At 36.2% G+C, this 16,647-nt stretch overlaps 4 protein-coding genes across 8 annotated transcripts; 3 read left to right on the top strand and 1 right to left on the bottom strand.

The window, feature by feature from the left end:
* The first annotated feature begins 998 nt into the window (after positions 1-998).
* Positions 999-4,776, top strand: LOC140804448 (E3 ubiquitin-protein ligase APD2-like). Of its 2 annotated transcripts, none has more exons than XM_073160484.1 (11): positions 999-1,103; positions 1,202-1,485; positions 1,706-1,812; positions 1,963-2,085; positions 2,201-2,297; positions 3,039-3,113; positions 3,188-3,270; positions 3,568-3,714; positions 3,924-3,996; positions 4,082-4,415; positions 4,652-4,776. In XM_073160484.1, the coding sequence occupies exons 2-11, from the start codon at positions 1,224-1,226 to the stop codon at positions 4,725-4,727; spliced, it is 1,377 nt and encodes a 458-aa protein (XP_073016585.1). In that variant the 5' UTR covers positions 999-1,103; positions 1,202-1,223; the 3' UTR covers positions 4,728-4,776. The 2 variants fall into 2 exon arrangements, with proteins under 2 accessions (XP_073016585.1, XP_073016586.1); XM_073160485.1 differs by having other exon boundaries at positions 3,188-3,276; positions 3,574-3,714.
* LOC140804450 (large ribosomal subunit protein eL33y) lies at positions 4,756-7,698 on the bottom strand. 4 transcript variants are annotated; one of them, XM_073160490.1, is made up of 5 exons: positions 7,578-7,698; positions 7,391-7,426; positions 7,069-7,297; positions 6,908-6,958; positions 4,756-5,055 (listed from the first exon to the last, which is right to left on the bottom strand). In XM_073160490.1, the coding sequence occupies exons 1-4, from the start codon at positions 7,607-7,609 to the stop codon at positions 6,917-6,919; spliced, it is 339 nt and encodes a 112-aa protein (XP_073016591.1). In that variant the 5' UTR covers positions 7,610-7,698; the 3' UTR covers positions 4,756-5,055; positions 6,908-6,916. The 4 variants fall into 4 exon arrangements, with proteins under 4 accessions (XP_073016591.1, XP_073016588.1, XP_073016589.1 ...); XM_073160487.1 differs by lacking the exon at positions 4,756-5,055 and adding an exon at positions 5,316-6,799; XM_073160488.1 differs by lacking the exon at positions 4,756-5,055 and adding an exon at positions 5,316-6,786.
* A 3,832-nt stretch (positions 7,699-11,530) lies between these two features.
* Positions 11,531-14,926, top strand: LOC140805976 (O-fucosyltransferase 19-like). Its single transcript, XM_073162373.1, has 8 exons — positions 11,531-12,359; positions 12,780-12,852; positions 12,944-13,014; positions 13,115-13,203; positions 13,300-13,432; positions 13,510-13,742; positions 13,817-14,293; positions 14,368-14,926. The coding sequence occupies exons 1-8, from the start codon at positions 11,772-11,774 to the stop codon at positions 14,624-14,626; spliced, it is 1,923 nt and encodes a 640-aa protein (XP_073018474.1). The 5' UTR covers positions 11,531-11,771; the 3' UTR covers positions 14,627-14,926.
* Positions 14,927-15,457: 531 nt separating this feature from the next.
* Positions 15,458-16,549, top strand: LOC140804145 (uncharacterized). The gene is made up of 3 exons (XM_073159974.1): positions 15,458-15,590; positions 15,920-16,246; positions 16,339-16,549. Exons 1-3 carry the CDS (start codon positions 15,521-15,523, stop codon positions 16,452-16,454), a joined length of 513 nt encoding a protein of 170 aa, XP_073016075.1. The 5' UTR covers positions 15,458-15,520; the 3' UTR covers positions 16,455-16,549.
* Positions 16,550-16,647: the final 98 nt, after the last annotated feature.

Here is a 16,647-nt window from a genome sequence, read left to right as displayed (position 1 = left end):
ATGTGATGAGCTGGAAAATACAATTGTCAATTGTTCCCTTTTCGCTTTTTGTTTTGTTTGAAAATTTACATTTTCATATTTAATAGTGTGCATAAAACCCGCACGATCCAATTTGGACTAGACCTGCAAAAGTCTAAGCATAGTAAATGTTTTAAATTTTAGTAATTACACAAGAATACAATAATAATAATAATATATGGGTTCATGTTTCAAAAAAAAAAATATATGTATTCATCAAAGTTAATTTACAACCATAACACTATAATAGTAAATTAGTAACCGAAAAGAAAGAAAAAAGATAATTATTGCAAGTCACACCCTGAAAATTTATATAAATAAAAATAAATTGTTGTTTATATATATCCGACCTGATTTATGAAAAGCTGCTATCGGCCCTGGACTCGCTTTTGGAGCTGTTGACTGGCTCAAGCCTCAAGGTGAGTTCAATATAATTTTTAGTCTAAACCCGACTCATTTCCATATTAATAAACATGGCTCAACAATTCAATAGCTAATTATTCGAGTACAAAACGAGTTGTATTTTGTGAGACAAATCTTTTATTTAGTTCATCTATGAAAATTTATTAATTTTTATGCTAAGAGTATTACTTTTTAGTGTGAATATAGATATGATTGACCCGTTTCACATATAAAGATTCGTGAGACCGTCTTACAAGAAACTTACTCTTACTCAAAAGCAATTTTTTTTTATGACGAAAGCTACTTTCTCACTATAAAATAGTATTATGATTAATAATAAAAATAAAATAAAATAATAATAAAGAAGTAGAATGTTAGATACTTTCTTCTTATTATCAGAAAATGATTGTATCATCTCCATTTACAAAGTTATTACAAAACTAGCATAAATTTTTAAACATTTTTTTAATCATCTGGTATAAAAAAATTTAAAACGTGTCACTATATTATTGGTTGACAGTGTGACCATAAATAATCTAAACATAACTAACCTAACCGTCTCGTTTACAACCAACCTTCAACGCTCAAGCAGTCTGTTTGGTAAATAATAATAATAATAAATATGAAAATACACGAAGAATTCGCAAACGGTCATCTTCAAACAAAATCTCCTCACACAACACGTAAAAATCTCCGTAATTGTATTCAAAGATTAATGCTCGTATCCGGTGAATTAATCTTGTTCTTTACTATTATTATGTGTTTTTTTTTGTTGTTGCAGGATTTGTCCGATCGAATTCTGAATGGAACACCATGAGGTGCAGAGATCGATAAGGGAAGACTATTTTGTTGATGGTACTGGATCGGCTTCAGGTTTGCAGGTGTTAGAAGATGGGGAGAATTTTGAAGAGTCACCGCCGCTGCCGTTTCCTCAAAGGAATCTCGAATATTCCGGAAACTCTCTGCACAGAGATCACTTGACTGCGACGGAAAATGAGGTTTTCCCGGCTACGCATAGCGATGCTTGGTCCTGCGTCATCGTCATGCTCACTTTCTGTTTTTTTGGTAAAATTTTTATCATTTTGTCGCGAAATTTTACGTTATTATAATATGAAATTTGATAATAGAACCTGCAGTTTTCGTTGTGATAATATAGGATTTTGCTACTATTAAAAATTATAGAAGTGAAACGATTTAGAATGGCAAGCAATGAGTCCATCTAATTTAGAATGGCAAGCAATGAGTCCATCTATGGTGAGTTTGTCTGCTCCGTTTCTGTTATCAGGCTGTATGATACTGATATATGGGGTGTATGCACCTGAAAATGTACTGCTTGGACCACATTCATCGATATTGTTCAATCCCAACCATCTATTTGTGGAGTCTATGAAGGTAAACTATAGTTAACTTGCAATTTTAGTTTGTCTTTCTATCTAGTTATATTTCACTATATGGAATGGAATGCCTTCACATTTGTATAAATAATCTCTATATTTTAGCACCCAAGATATCGAAATTAGAGTTAATATTGACTTGTGCCAGGTGCTGGAACTCAAAACTGGTAAAGGGCCGATGTTGTATGGATTCGATAAAATTCCTCCCCTTGATGTCATGATCACATGGTCAGAAAGCCACACAACTATTCTCCCTTCCAGAACCCACAAGGTGAGTTTTTTAAGAATCGATTTAATCCTGAATGTGATTTCAAGTAGTTCCGTTTTGATTTCTACTTGGTGACAGTGGACTTAAGGGATATACTTTTTACTTCTTTTTATCACAGGAATGGAATTTCTTTTTGAATAAAGGGTCTCAAATAAACATATCCTATTCAGTGAACTCCCTAAGTTCATCCTCTGTCGTTCTGATAATTGCTGAAGGTAATAGTTAATTTCTAACGCATAAGTTTACTTTTAGCAATCAGAGACCTGATACAAAGGAAGTAGATCATGGAAAAATATCTCAGTAGTTGGAGAATAGAAGTACACAGGAGGACGTGTGTATTGCTGATTGCTACAGATAGAAATTAGAACTCACAGAATGAGAATCTGACAGTTATGCAAAAGTTTTGTAGCCTGTGCAAGATTAGTTTATTTGCCTTTTGATGTTTGTCCTATTCAAATGCTATATTGTTGAGCTCAATAACTTTGGTAGGTGGTGAAAGGCACCAGTAATTGTGATGATGGAAAAAATCAAGGAGTTTCATGATAGCTTTTTGGGTGCATTTTAATTGCTCGTTTGACAGAATGACAGTACATTTCCAGGAACTTGGAATCTAAAGTGATACTGATCTTTGGGTTCTTCAAATACATTATCTTGGTTAAAGTTAAAGTGGAATAGTATTTTACCTACAACGGTGGAGAAGTATTTGCCTACGCCGGTACGGAAGTGTTTACCCTCGCCGGTAATGATTGATTAGACGCGGGTCATGCTAGGACAGTAATTTGTTAACGACACATGCTTAACACTTATCGTTATTAAATGACTTGTTTAAGACACACTTTTAAGTTGATTGATTTCTTTTACGTTAGCAACTCATACTAGTGGTGTATTTTTAGATTGTGGGTTTTCTTATTATTTGGGTACCCTGTGAGATTTCTCTGCATGCCGCTTCATTCCAGGAAAAGAAGGTCTAGACGTGTGGCTTGAGGATCCTTTGTATCCAAATGCAGCCTTATCTTGGAATATCATTCGCGGTGAGGTAAAATAAGGTCAAGTTTTGAGTGTTTGTTATATTAGTTGTTGAATCTCATCGGTTTATTGTCTACAGGAAATGGCTCAGTTCAGAAAAATATGTCCAAATCTTCTCCATACTACATAGCTTTGGGGAACTTGAATTCTGAAGTAGAAGAGGCAAGTGTTCTTGAATGGTTTGTAGAATAGTCACTCTTTAACGATTACAACTTAAATGAAAGTACGTTTTTTGTCACGTGCATGAAGAGCTTCAATGGATAATTTGATCTTGGTGATACTTATTTTCCTGAAGTTACCGGTCATGGAGTCCATCATTTTTAAGAATCGGACAAAAATTCTCACTTGGTATATCAAAATATCCACCAATTGAATTTTCATTGATGTGCTAATAGATTAAATTTTTCTTATTCTTCTTACTTTATTTGCGGTGTTTACTGAAATTGGATGCCTTGACAGGTGCAGCTTCAGATCCAAATAAAGGCTTTTCTCTACAATACGACGGAAGCAAGTTACCAGTGTGCGCTTGCGCCGGACCAATGTAGTTTCAAACTTTATATCCCAAGCGGAAGTGCTGCTCTTCTTACCACTCCTGGTCGAAAACCTGTGAGTTTTTCTTCGCTGATTGTTTTTGGCAACAAATACATTTTCGACCTGTTCCACTATAAAACTACCGAGTCATTCTCCTGTTCATCACCTTGCTCCTCATCAGAAAATGGTAAAAGCAATTCTCCATATGCGAACATGTGAATATCCGTGTTCCTGTGTTATGCTAAGAAGTCACATAAACTGAGGATTCTTCTCTATTACTGTAGGAGATGGCTAATGATGGCTGGTATGTTAAAATATCATATGAACCTCGATGGTTTACGTATATTGTTGGTCTAGGTACTTCTTTTCCCGCTAAATTTACTCTTATAGAATTTATATCAATGAAATATCTGTGATTTCTTCAATCTCTTTATAAATGCAGGTGGAATGACTGTTCTTGTGCTACTCATTTATCACACCTCCACCCATTGCAAGAGCACCGATCAGGAAAGGAGAAGAGAACAAGTGGGCGACACGGGACCTGAGAGAAGCCCTTTGCTCTCACAGAAAGATGATGATCTTTCGAGTTGGGGTTCCTCGTATGTGTCTGTCTCAGAGGAGGACGAGTCTCTTGAAGATGCACGGGATGGGAAGCATGTCAAAGATGGTGAGCACAACAGCTTGCGGCGTCTCTGTGCAATATGCTTTGACGCTCCCAGGGATTGTTTCTTCCTTCCATGTGCACATTGTGTCGCTTGCTTTAGATGTGCCACAAGGTAATTTCGACCACCATACTCGTCCTAATCTATTGTAGGGGGAAGAGTGACAGAAGCTCAATTGGAGCCATGTTTCGACTGAGTTTAGACTTCTTCACTTATGTGTCATACTAATTTAATTGGTGATTGAAAAATCAAGTATCTCGAGCTCGAGTAAATTGATGTCAGGTCAGCTGCACTTTTTTAAGAACCGATTCTTGGTCAGAAGTAACCATAAGTTGATCTTTACTTTACAGGATAGCCGAGGCTTCTGGAACCTGCCCTATTTGTCGTAAACGCATAAAGAAAGTAAGAAAGATATACACAGTTTGAGCCGCGCCTGCATCAATCATCACGAGTATGAAATTATTGAATTTGTATCGAGTTTAATTGACCTGAGAACGATCAAGTCCAGTGGTTGTACAGGTTCCAGTTACAAATGATCCTTGAAATTATCACCCATAAATGTAATAGTTTGCCTTACATGTTATACTGAATAGTTGAATAACATTTTCTTGAGTATCAATTTTATAAGAATGTTTACACTGAGAATATGACAGCTATAGGCAAACAAATGCAAAAATGACATTCCTATCTTTATGACCATGACAGAACAAAATGCATATTCAAAAGATCACTTAAAGTGAGTCCTATTTGAATCCTGCAACAAAACAGATCATAAACCGGCAATAGGTAGTACTCAATGTGACATAGCAGAACTTCCCATAGTATGATAAATTTGGAAGGTTCTTATATAATCATCACTTGAATTATGGCAGAACATTTCTTGTCAATATCTTCCATTTTAATATTGATTGCATGATGAATAGCCTTAGAATTAGCCAACTATAATCTTTGTATTTATTGTAATTATTTTCATTTCTTTGCAAATATATTGCACCGACACAAACTGTAATCAAATGATTTAATGAAATACAATAAAATATCCTACTCTACTTTTGTTGTCTTCTCGGCTTACGTGGTACCAGAGCCATTATAAGTTCTAACAAGCATCCAATATTTTTTTTACAATTCTCCATGGCCGACAGCCCGACACCAATAAAGAAAAAGCCAGCACCTCAAATTCTTCCACCACCCTCCACCTCCAATTTTTCAAATCTCATCACCATAAACCCAACCAACCAGATCATGATCAAACTTACGTCTAGTAATTATAGCTCTTGCCGTTTTCAGTTTCATGTCATTCTTCTGGGTGAAGGTCTCATGATATTTAATGATGGATCTCATCCTTTTCCGTCATCTATCTATCTTGAAAAGCAATGATGAGGAAATTCCAAATCCAGATTACATCTCGTGGGTTCAACAGGATCAACTTATTTTTTAAGTGCCATAGCACGCTCCATTACTCCTACTCTTGTTCCATTCATCGTTTCTTCAAAGACATCTCAGGAAGCATGGACAATCTTGTCTCACACCTATGCTAAGCCCACTCGCGGCCGACTCAATCAATTGAAGGAACGACCCCGCCTTCTCAATAAAGGCACAAAACAACCACTGAATACTTGCAGTATGCAAAGTCCATCAACGATGAACTCATTATGTGTAATACATCATTTGATCATGATGACTTTACTCTCAAAATTCTTGGAGGACTCATGATGATGATTACACCCTCATTCATGTTAGGGTTTTTCTCAAAATTCATGTTTCTACGTATAGATGAACATGATAAATAAATATGTGGATGTGGATCGAGGATTACCTCGAGTCATTTAATAATTCGTAAGTATTTTTCTGCCATATCTCGTCCCTTCAATTCATCAAGCTAACAATTGCAGATATCCAGAATTCCTATCAACTATGGTAGGATATATTATTTTTGTACAGAAATATATCCATTGATATATTTTAAGTTTTGGTTGTCCAAGATTTGATGAGTTTCTAGATCACAGCGAACAGTTAAATATAATATATTGCTTTTGTTCTCAGTTTATAAGACATCACTTTTAACTTTAAACGTTTATATTAGGATCACCAAACTATATGATATATCATGTTTCTCAGTAAATTGATGAACTCACCACACCCAAACAAGATGAAGTCGCCCAATTTCTAAAATACTTTTTGCACATTTATTTTAAGACCGGTGATGAACAGAAAGAACACATAGATAGACAGACATATATCACCCGAGTAGGCAAGCATTGCAAATCAGTGAGCTCACCACACCAAAACTAGATGCTGTCGACCAAAATTGTTTACTTTCATCCATTCATTTTAAGACTAATGAACATAAAAGATTCAAAAACTGACATGTAACTTCAGACGTCGGCTTGACAAGCATAGCAGATGAGACAATGACACACAGTACACTAACAAATTTATCATGGTCTAAGAGGCTTCCCAGTGACCAAGCTTCCCATCAATGAACCTGGTTTCGACAACTAACATGCAAAATAATAGCACAAATACAACATCATACACTTGTCCATCTGATCACATGAGATCAAGATCAATATGGAGAAATTTAACGGAAAGATAAAAACTTTTACCTCATAGGCTCATATGTTGCTAGGGTACATGAATACCCTGACTCTAGCACCCTGTTTCACAAACAAACAATGACAAACCATTAGTGAAAAGTAATTACCAACATTCTACTGAAGATGATCTCTTCTGACATTGGAAATTTTAGTTGAAAGAGCCAATATACCATGGATTTTGGGGGAAGATTAGATTTGAACTTAGCACGAACAACACCACTGTTGCCGTGAGGTCGGGTAACCTTGCCCCAAATGCAACGGTAGTGAGATCCGTTCTTCTTAACCTTAGCCTTGTAAATGTACGCCATCCGCTTACCCTGGTACCACGTAACCTCCTCTTGCGTGTTCACTCCTTCTATCTGTATCAAGGACGTGTTTGGGTACTGGTTCGACTTCGACCTATCGCCAGTATTGTCAATTTCCACCGATCCAACAGTAAACAACACGCAGCATACTCCAAGCTAACAAATAAATCAGGGTGGTTTTCCTTACCTTTTGTACCCAAGTACAGTTCCGCGGACATAAAGCCTGCAAAAATTCAAAGAAACAAGATCAAGACAATCGAGCTGTTATCGATTCAAACATCATTAAAATGCAAAAAAAAAAATCTAAAATGCAACATTCATATATGCCGGATGAAAAGGGGCATCATTGTTTAAGAATTGAATGTTTATCTGACCTAACGCGTTCTCCTTGACGGCCCTTCACCATTATTGACGTTCCAAAGCTTCAGTGGCGGAGAGCGTAAATGGAGGACTAAACCCTGGTTACAGTCGCAGCCCGCAAGAGGATGTATAAAGCATGCCCAACAAACTTTGGGCCAATGCTTCGATAGAAGCCCGATATAATTAGGCCTATTGAAATTTGATAAGCCCAATTACTATATCATCTTATTTTGTTATTGTACCGGAAAATTAAATGTATATCGACCTATTTTTGTGCAGGATAATTAACCTTGGAATGAGTCTCATGTGAGACCGTCTCACGGATTATAATCTGTGAGACGGGTCAACCCTACCCATATTCACAATAAAAAGTAATATTCTTTGCATAAAAAGTGATACTTTTTCATGGGTGATCCAAATAAGAGATCCGTCTCACAAATAATACCCGTGAGACCGTCTCACACAAGTTTTTGCCTTAACCTTGTTCAAAGTCTAGATTACAGTTAAGATTTTCGGTTAAGCCTCGAATTTTTATCACTGAATTGACGTGTTATCTAAGTAAAAATGCACATTTAACTGAGGAAGAGTAGGAAAAATTTAAAATTCAACCCGCGTATTAGACAAAAGAAGGGATTTGTTTGAGATCAGACAATTAACCTGATATTTCTAGACTGGAGATGGGTCCGGCCCACTCTCGGTAGCCCAGAAAAGTAGGAGCTCGGTATTCAGAAAGTCATGTGAGATCATCTTCATGATAGAGCCCCGACAAGAGGTCCTCTCAAATGCACGAAGTTGGTAGGAGAGCATGCAGGAGGTCATCTCGACCGACCTACCAGACGCTTGTAATCATGACACAGAAACTGATGGCCGACCTTGCAGCATGTCCCGAGCTGCCCTCCTAGATGATGGCATCTCGCCGATTGGAAAGCTTTTGGCCGACCTCCTACAGGATCCAGATTGTAGACGGGCTCCGGCCCACGAGAGCTCCTACCTAGACGCTAACGGAGTAGCCCACATACATCCAGCCAATAAAGGTTTGATCTAATTCCATCCGAGATTCTGAGAATCTAGATCAATCAAATCAGGACTTTAGTCTTCTCTTATAAATATCAGGTTATATTTATTGTTTATTCATTCATTTACTTACTCATTCTACAAGCATAGTATTCTTTTTGTTTTCTATTATCTGACTTGAACGCCGGAGGGACTAGACCGGAACAACCTTCTGACCTCCTTCTAACGTTCTTGTTTGTGCTTCCAGATTTCGAAGATCCGATCCAAACTCCACAAATGTAGATTCAACCTCCCAGCAACCATCCCGGATTTCAGCAACATCATAACCCGATAAAACAACCCGACAAAGCCAAGCCCTTTATAGAAAAAAAATATTTAACAAACCTGAAAACGAAGTTGTAGGATGAGACTTGGTCATGTATCACGAATGAATGAAATTTATTGGTGAGCCCTGTAATAATTTGACACTTTGCAGACACTTCTCAGATGATCAAACGTGCACCTTTGTTCGCAACATTAGTTTATAAAAAAGTCAACACACACACACACACACACACATATATATATATATATTATTATTATTATTATTATTATTATTATTATTATTATTATTATTATTAAGATTGAGAGCATACCCTCTCGGTTTATTTAAATTATGCTAAATTTTTATTTGTATTATAAAAATCTAATTTTGATAAATTTTTAACTTATCTATAATTAACATATGTTATTAACTTATCAAAATCATTTGAATTAGAAAAACACGAAAAAAATCATTATGTTGAAAATAACAAAATTACCATATTTCAATAATTATTCAAACTATACAAGCACGAAATGCAGGCAGATAGACTACACTAGTAAAACTTGTAGCAAACTAAATAAATACCACAAAATTCCAAAAAAAAAAAAAAGCTCTTGGGGTAACCATGACAATACTAGAGCCTGATATCATTTTGATACAATTCCCCTCTTCTTTTTTTTAAGTGACATTCTCTGATTTGCAGACAATAGGGGCAGGTTTGATTACATTAAACCTATATTATAATCATTTTAATACATAATTGGATGAATCCACAAAGTTTCCGAGGATACGCATCCCCAGATGTCAATTTAATAGAAAAAAAAAATTTAAACAACTGTATTACACTTATATACATGGGAATATATTTTGGTATATGTCTTATTTAAAAAATTTCGGGAATTCTTGAATTTCCGTCTACCTAACATAACAGGTTGGTGATGGAATGATACAAGTACGAGATATAGTTTATTTATCATAAATAATAAAAAAAATAGTGACAATTTATATATAAATTTTCTTACAAACATAATTAGTTTTATAAAAATTGAATGAACTACTCGTCATTTTTGTGGTTAGTTACTCTATATGTTCTGAGAGTAGGTCTTTTGTGAGACGGTCTCACGAATCTTTATCTGTGAAACGTGTCAACTCTACTGATATTCATAGTAAAGAATAATATTCTTAGCATAAAAAGTAATAATTTTTCGTAGACGACACAAATAAGAGATCTGTCTCACAAAATACGACTCGTTAGACTATTTTATACAAGTTTTTGTCATGTTCTAACCGGCGTGGTGGGATACATCAGCCTATTACTTTTCGAGGCTAAATGTTAACTAACAATTGCGTCAACGTGCATATATTTGTGTGCCAACAAGCTATACTCAATTTTTAATGAAAAAATTCCTTAAACTCATATTTGTTTTTGTATAAAAATTGGTTTTTATTATCTATAATTTTCAAAATTTAGTATTTTATGAGAATTATTAAACTTGTTGGTCTATTATATGTGGCCCTAACAATGGGACACAACACATAATGGCTATGGAAATCAAGAATCGATCATCTTTAATATCTTTTTCGAAGTCCAAGTCTATATAATTTGTCATAAAAAATTTGGTAAACTGTACTCTTCTTCGTTTTCATGACAAACCTAAAGAGTTTTATATCACTTTAATATGATTTTTATCAGGTTAAATCAGGTACAAGTTCTTGTAAGAAAATATCTATTTATTATTTGTTCATGTTCAAGTTGGAGTTATCTACGTTTATTTTGCTAATTTTTTTTTGTATTGAATAAATCCAACATTTTATGCATACGTAATGGATTAATTAGTTTAATACAATCGTTATATTTGTAATAAGAGTGGGTCTTATGTGAGACCGTCTCACGGATCATAATATGTGAGACGGGTAGACCCTGTCCATATTCACAACAAAAAGTAATACTCTTAGCATAAAAAGTAATATTTTTTCATCGCTGACCCAAATAAGAGATCCGTCTCACAAAACGACATGTGAGACCATCTCACACAAGTTTTTGCCTTGCAATAATGAATTCATTGACTTATTTTAGCAGCTAACCACATAAAAAAAAAAAAACTCCTAACACAATTGTATAATTGCAAAATCGTTTTTTTCGTCCACTTGTGCATTTTATTTTGAGTTTTGATCTACTAAGTTTTCAAATTTTCATTTTGATATAATAATTTTTAATTTCTGACTATTTTGGTCCAACTGAAGATATGACATAAAAAATTACTGAATTATGACATCTAAAAATAGAACAAAATAACCAAATTTAAAAGTTAAAATATCATAATCAAAATTTGAAAACTTAATTGACCAAAACCCAAAACTGAATAAGTTAATGGATTTAAAAAAACAAATTTTCATATATTTTATCAATTTTTAATTCAAAACATAATTTTAAAGCGAAATTTTATATTTAAATTTTTTGGGGATAAAGTATTATACCCGAGCACGTTATCACATATCATGAATCATGATATTTTTAAATTAAATTTAAAATGTAAAAAAAAAATCCAAAAAATTCTGAAAGATTTAAGAGATGAGAAAATTTTAATTTTAAAACAAGAAAATTCGGATATAGAGATCAAATAAAATCTTATCAATGATAAAGTGATATGCATAACCCTCAAAGATCCGAAACTATATAATCGAAAAGTACTACGAGTGAAAAACGATCACAGAGACTCACATGAATCCATCTCTTTAAACTTCCATGAATATCGGTCTCCTTCCAAAATCAAACTCCTTTTTGCATACTAGCGGTTAATAAACCTCCCCTCACCTTGTTTCACTCTCCCTTTCATTTTCTTGATCAACCCACCATCGTTATTTTTTGTTTGTTAAAGTTCAACCGGCAATGTCAAGCGGCAGTAGAATCAAAATCTTCACTCACCATCGCCGGAGAGTGGCGGAGTCGTTGACGAACGATGAGAAGTTTTCTGGTCAAGTGAAGATCTCTCTTGGTCATTCTAAAAACGATAAAGATTCAGAAACGGTGTTGAATTTGAAGTCCGTCAGCAGCAACATTGATGGAGTCGTGTGTCAGTATAACGGAGGCGGCTGCGGGGGAAACCAACACCATCACCACCTGGTCGTTCGGTACTTGTTGGTACGCAGGAGGCTTCCTGAGAAATGGGTTCTGTGGCTCGAAAAGTGCGTGCTATGTTTATGGGGTGCTTTGCTTTCTTTATTTTCAAGAAAGCATATAGTCCGTACGATTCTTGGGATGCTTTTGATGCTGGTGGCCGTGACTGCCTTTCTTAGATTCCCTATGTTGACGGGCGGCGGCGGGAGGGTGGCTGCGATCGCCGGAAGACTCGGGTGGCGAGGGGAAGAGAATTTGATTGTTCTGAATTACAGGAATGATCATTTGATTCATGCGGTGGCTGATTCAGAATCTTCTTCCCGTGATCTTGTGCAACCCCGGCTGATGCAGGAACTCCCGGTGGGTCTTTATATATTTCTATAATATGGAAGATTTAATACTGCTGCATTGGGCATTAAATCTTCGTTGTGAGAATAATGCCAAAATTAGTAGATAAAGGACATCAACTTTATATAGTAGAAGATGCATATCATTAAATTAAATATAACAAAAGTTCAAAAGTTGTATGAACAGATTCCTCCTTAGGTTTGAGTAATTAATATTGTTCATGAAATAGAAAATAGAAATTCCTATGTCTGCTCCACGAATAGTTAGTAGTGGGAAACAAACAAAACGAGCGTTGAAATTTTGATTTAATTTCCCTTTGACGCACATTCACCATTAATGGACAGTTATGTTCGTTCAGACATTATCTGAAAATATTCAATGATCACCAACAAAGTCCAGTTAAAATCTTGTCTTTCGAAATCTTTGCGGTAGGTCGAAGAAATATTTACAAAGCCAACCCGTGAAAGCTACTACAAATGCATTCATCGACCAAGGAATCGCATCAGTGCGTTGATTTTAGATCTCCTTTCCCATATCTTTGATTAGCGCGCGCATCATCTTCTGTTTGATAATGGAATGTTTTGAATCCTTTTCAGGGACGGGTAACACGACCGACGGATATATTCTAGTTAATGCCAATGGGGGTCTGAATCAAATGAGAATGGGAGTAAGTTCAAAATTATGTTTCCTTATAATATTGAAGTTGGCATAAATTTGGAAAAAAAAAAATTTATTTACCGATTTTGATTTTAAAATTTTGACAATAGATATGTGACATGGTAACGATAGCGAAGATGATGAATGCCACTCTCGTGCTTCCGTCCCTTGATCATAATAACTTTTGGACAGATCCTAGGTATGGCCTCCTAACGTTAGCAAAGTCGTAGATCTTGCTGAACTGATCGTCTGATATGATATGATGATTGATATACATGTGTTTTATTTGTTTCAGCGAATTTAAGGATATTTTCGACTGGAGAAATTTTATCGAAGTTTTGAGAGATGATATCGAGATTCTTGAAGCTTTGCCACCGAAGTATGCAAGAGTGAAGCCCTTTCTAAAAGCTCCCATTTCTTGGTCCAAGGTTTGTAACTTACAAACAACTGTAATATGCTAGCGTGGTAAATATCTGGTTCTTGTTGAATAATGATTTCTACACAGGGTGGCTACTACAAAGAAGAGATGCATCGTTTGCTAACGAGACGAAAGGTTATAATGTTCACGCATACCGACACAAGATTGGTAAATAATGGCCTCGCCTCCTCTCTACAGAAACTCAGGTGTCGTGCAAATTATGAAGCTCTTCGTTACACGCCTGAGATTGAGTCCCTCGGAAAGAAATTGGTGGATAGGCTAAGAGACAATGGAAAACCGTTTATTGCGCTTCACTTGAGGTAATTGTCGTTCATTTTCTTGGCCATTTAGACTCCATGATGTTTATGTACTGAAGCCCCAATGGTTTATTCAGGTACGAGAAAGATATGCTTGCGTTTACAGGCTGCAGCAATAACTTGACTGCGGCAGAAGCTGAGGAATTGCGGGAAATGAGGTACAGTGTGAAGCATTGGAAAGAGAAAGAAATCGACAGCCGACTAAAGAGACTACAAGGGGGCTGCCCTTTGTCTCCGAGGGAAGCGGCATTGTTTCTCAAGGCTATGGGGTATCCTTCTTCAACAAGGATATACATCGTGGCTGGTGAAATTTACGGTAAAAATAGCATGGACGCTTTTCGGGAAGAATATCCCAACGTTTTCACGCACTCCACACTCGCAACCGAAGAAGAGTTGGAGCCTTTCAAGCTATACCAGAACCGTTTAGCCGCATTAGACTATATTATAGCTGTGGAAAGTGACGTGTTCGTTTATACGTATGATGGGAATATGGCGAAGGCCGTGCAGGGGCATAGGGTGTATGAAGGGTTCAGAAGGACGATTAATCCCAACAGGTTTTTGTTCAGATATTGATACTTCTTCTTTTGGTCATCTGTTCTGTTTTTTATGGGTTCTGTTGTTTTTTCAGGTTGAAACTTGTTAGACTGATAAATTCCTTGGATAATGGCGGGTTGTCTTGGGACGATTTCGTGGTTAGAGTAAAGAGATTACATTCAAACAGAGTAGGAAAGCCATATCTTAGGCAACAAGGAGATGTACCAAGAGCAGAAGAAAATTTCTATGCAAATCCTTATCCGGATTGTGTGTGTAACAGCACGACTTATTGGAAAATGAAGCATGCAGAACTGGATCAAAAACTTGGCCTGAAAGCCCCTCGGAGAAGATAGCGTCGTGTTTGGTAGAACATGGTGACTGGTTGATGTAAATATATATTGGATGATCCAGATATAACTATCTGGACTCATGGGGTGTTTGAGGAAATGAATTTTCTCCACCCTCTAGAATTAGCTGAAGGAAAACAATTGAATGTGAAGAAAATGACAGGAGAACGAGTTCAAAACAAGATTGGAAGCAATCGGTGTGACCCAGTGTTCATTCAATCTTTTATTCATTTGTTCTTTATTTTCTGCTTCTTGTCACGGATCAGGTTTTCGAGATTGAAAAGTTTTTGACATATTTCTTTTCAAATCCCAATTATTGTTCATTAATCTGGAATTGGTACAACATAGCTTAGTTCAAAACAAGTTTTCGTGAATTCCCCAGAGATTTACTTGCATTATGGTCAATAGCAGCAGCAGCCTAGTAGTCGATCTTGTGCAACAATTGGATTCACCTTCACCGCCCTGATTTGGTGCGCACATCCGTCATTTCCGGGGATATTAGTGCATTTTCTCCTTTATTAAATCTCAGTGATTATACAGTTTTACATAACAAACCAACAAGATTGGGGTGAGAGACTTGCAATTAAGTCGGTGTTTAAGTGTTAATTTGCCGAACCAACGTTCTAACGAATCTGTCAATAAATAAAGTAATGATAAACTTTTGTTTTTTTCCTGTCCAAATATCAAACTGATAAATTTACATTCTTGCAAGAATAATAATAAAAGGGAAATTCAGAAATCAAAGGCCAAACTTATGCTCCGATTCCTCTCCACCTTCCCCAAATTAAAATTTGCTTAAATAGATCATCACCTTATATAAAGGCCATTCTCAAATGCATAAACTTGGAACAAAAATCAAACCCCAAAAACCAACCCAACAAATCATAATCCAATAAAGACATGTATTCCTCCATGAAGTTGCCATTGGTTATCTTCTTGGCTTGCTCTCTCTTCCTCCACGGGATAATAGGTATACGTCGAGGCTTTTTTTTCCACAAAATTTCCGAATTTTTCTCCTAATTCAGCATGTATCTATCCAATTTTGTGTACATGCAGTTAAAGCAAAAACTTAATAGAGATGATATCACAGATCGTATTTGTTCTTATTTGGGTTATTCATGAAAAAGTATTAATTTTTATGCTAAGAGTATTACTTTTTACTGCGAATATGGGTAGAGTTAACCCGTCTCACAGATTAAGATTCGTGAGAAGGTATTCGTGAGAAGGTCTGACAGTGATACTCGCTCTGCAGTTAAACAATAATAATACTATGTGCTGTTTTGTGTATTATATATACAGCTGAGTTGATCTGCGAGAACTTGCCGACGGAGCTGTGTGCCTTGTCGATCGCATCTTCAGGGAAGAGATGCGTGCTGGAAACCTACATCAACGAAGCAAGTAACAAGAAATACACGTGCAAGACATCGGAAGTGTTGGCCGATAAATTGTCTGGCTACATAGAGAATGATCAGTGTGTGGCAGCGTGTGGCGTTGACCGGGAATCCGTCGGTATATCTTCCGACGCCTTCCTGAAGCCGGGATTCGCCGCTAGCCTCTGCTCACCGGAATGTTACGAGAATTGCCAGAACATTGTCGACCTGTATTACAATCTAGCCGTAGGCGAAGGTAATGAAGATACCATTTTAGAACTTCATTGATGATTTCGGTGATTTATACATTATGAGTTATTCAGTATTTGTTCATGATTTAATTGGCAGACGAATTTTTACCGGAGATATGCGCGAAACAGAAGAGCAGCTCGCACCGTGGCATGTATGGGATTTTGAGCGACGGTTACGCCGGCGTTGATGCCCCTGCTCCCACCCCTTTCTAATTAATTTTGAAGCATGGCCAATTGGGGATGTCGGGCTCATATTTTTTCGGGCTGATTGGGATTTGTTCTCTGTTATTTTAGTTGAGTTAACAAGAATAAATGTGTTGGGTTTGCTGTATTTAAAATGTTAATGGTATGCTTTAAATATAAATCACTTGGTTTCTAATTCGTAAATATGTGTTTATATATATTA

Source organism: Primulina eburnea, chromosome 11 (assembly GCF_022965805.1).
Source record: "Primulina eburnea isolate SZY01 chromosome 11, ASM2296580v1, whole genome shotgun sequence".
NCBI lineage: Eukaryota > Viridiplantae > Streptophyta > Magnoliopsida > Lamiales > Gesneriaceae > Primulina > Primulina eburnea.
The sequence above is the reverse complement of the archived record's forward strand: the minus strand, read 5'-3'. Positions and strand labels throughout refer to the sequence as shown.

What these genes read in the sequence shown, in the direction of transcription:
- LOC140804448 (XM_073160484.1), top strand. Translation starts at nt 1,224, where the DNA reads ATGGAACACCATGAGGTGCAGAGATCGATAAGGGAAGACTATTTTGTT. An exon ending in TGAATTCTGAAGTAGAAGAG is followed by an intron (nt 3,271 to 3,567) that starts GCAAGTGTTCTT and finishes ATGCCTTGACAG; the next exon opens with GTGCAGCTTCAGATCCAAAT. An exon ending in CCACTCCTGGTCGAAAACCT is followed by an intron (nt 3,715 to 3,923) that starts GTGAGTTTTTCT and finishes CTATTACTGTAG; the next exon opens with GAGATGGCTAATGATGGCTG.
- LOC140804450 (XM_073160490.1), bottom strand. Translation starts at nt 7,609, where the DNA reads ATGGTGAAGGGCCGTCAAGGAGAACGCGTTAG. An exon ending in ACTGTACTTGGGTACAAAAG is followed by an intron (nt 7,298 to 7,390) that starts GTAAGGAAAACC and finishes TACTGGCGATAG; the next exon opens with GTCGAAGTCGAACCAGTACC. An exon ending in ATCTTCCCCCAAAATCCATG is followed by an intron (nt 6,959 to 7,068) that starts GTATATTGGCTC and finishes TTTGTGAAACAG; the next exon opens with GGTGCTAGAGTCAGGGTATT.
- LOC140805976 (XM_073162373.1), top strand. Translation starts at nt 11,772, where the DNA reads ATGTCAAGCGGCAGTAGAATCAAAATCTTCACTCACCATCGCCGGAGA. An exon ending in TGAATCAAATGAGAATGGGA is followed by an intron (nt 13,015 to 13,114) that starts GTAAGTTCAAAA and finishes TTTTGACAATAG; the next exon opens with ATATGTGACATGGTAACGAT. An exon ending in AACTTTTGGACAGATCCTAG is followed by an intron (nt 13,204 to 13,299) that starts GTATGGCCTCCT and finishes TATTTGTTTCAG; the next exon opens with CGAATTTAAGGATATTTTCG.
- LOC140804145 (XM_073159974.1), top strand. Translation starts at nt 15,521, where the DNA reads ATGTATTCCTCCATGAAGTTGCCATTGGTTATCTTCTTGGCTTGCTCT. An exon ending in CTTCCTCCACGGGATAATAG is followed by an intron (nt 15,591 to 15,919) that starts GTATACGTCGAG and finishes TTATATATACAG; the next exon opens with CTGAGTTGATCTGCGAGAAC. An exon ending in CAATCTAGCCGTAGGCGAAG is followed by an intron (nt 16,247 to 16,338) that starts GTAATGAAGATA and finishes TTTAATTGGCAG; the next exon opens with ACGAATTTTTACCGGAGATA.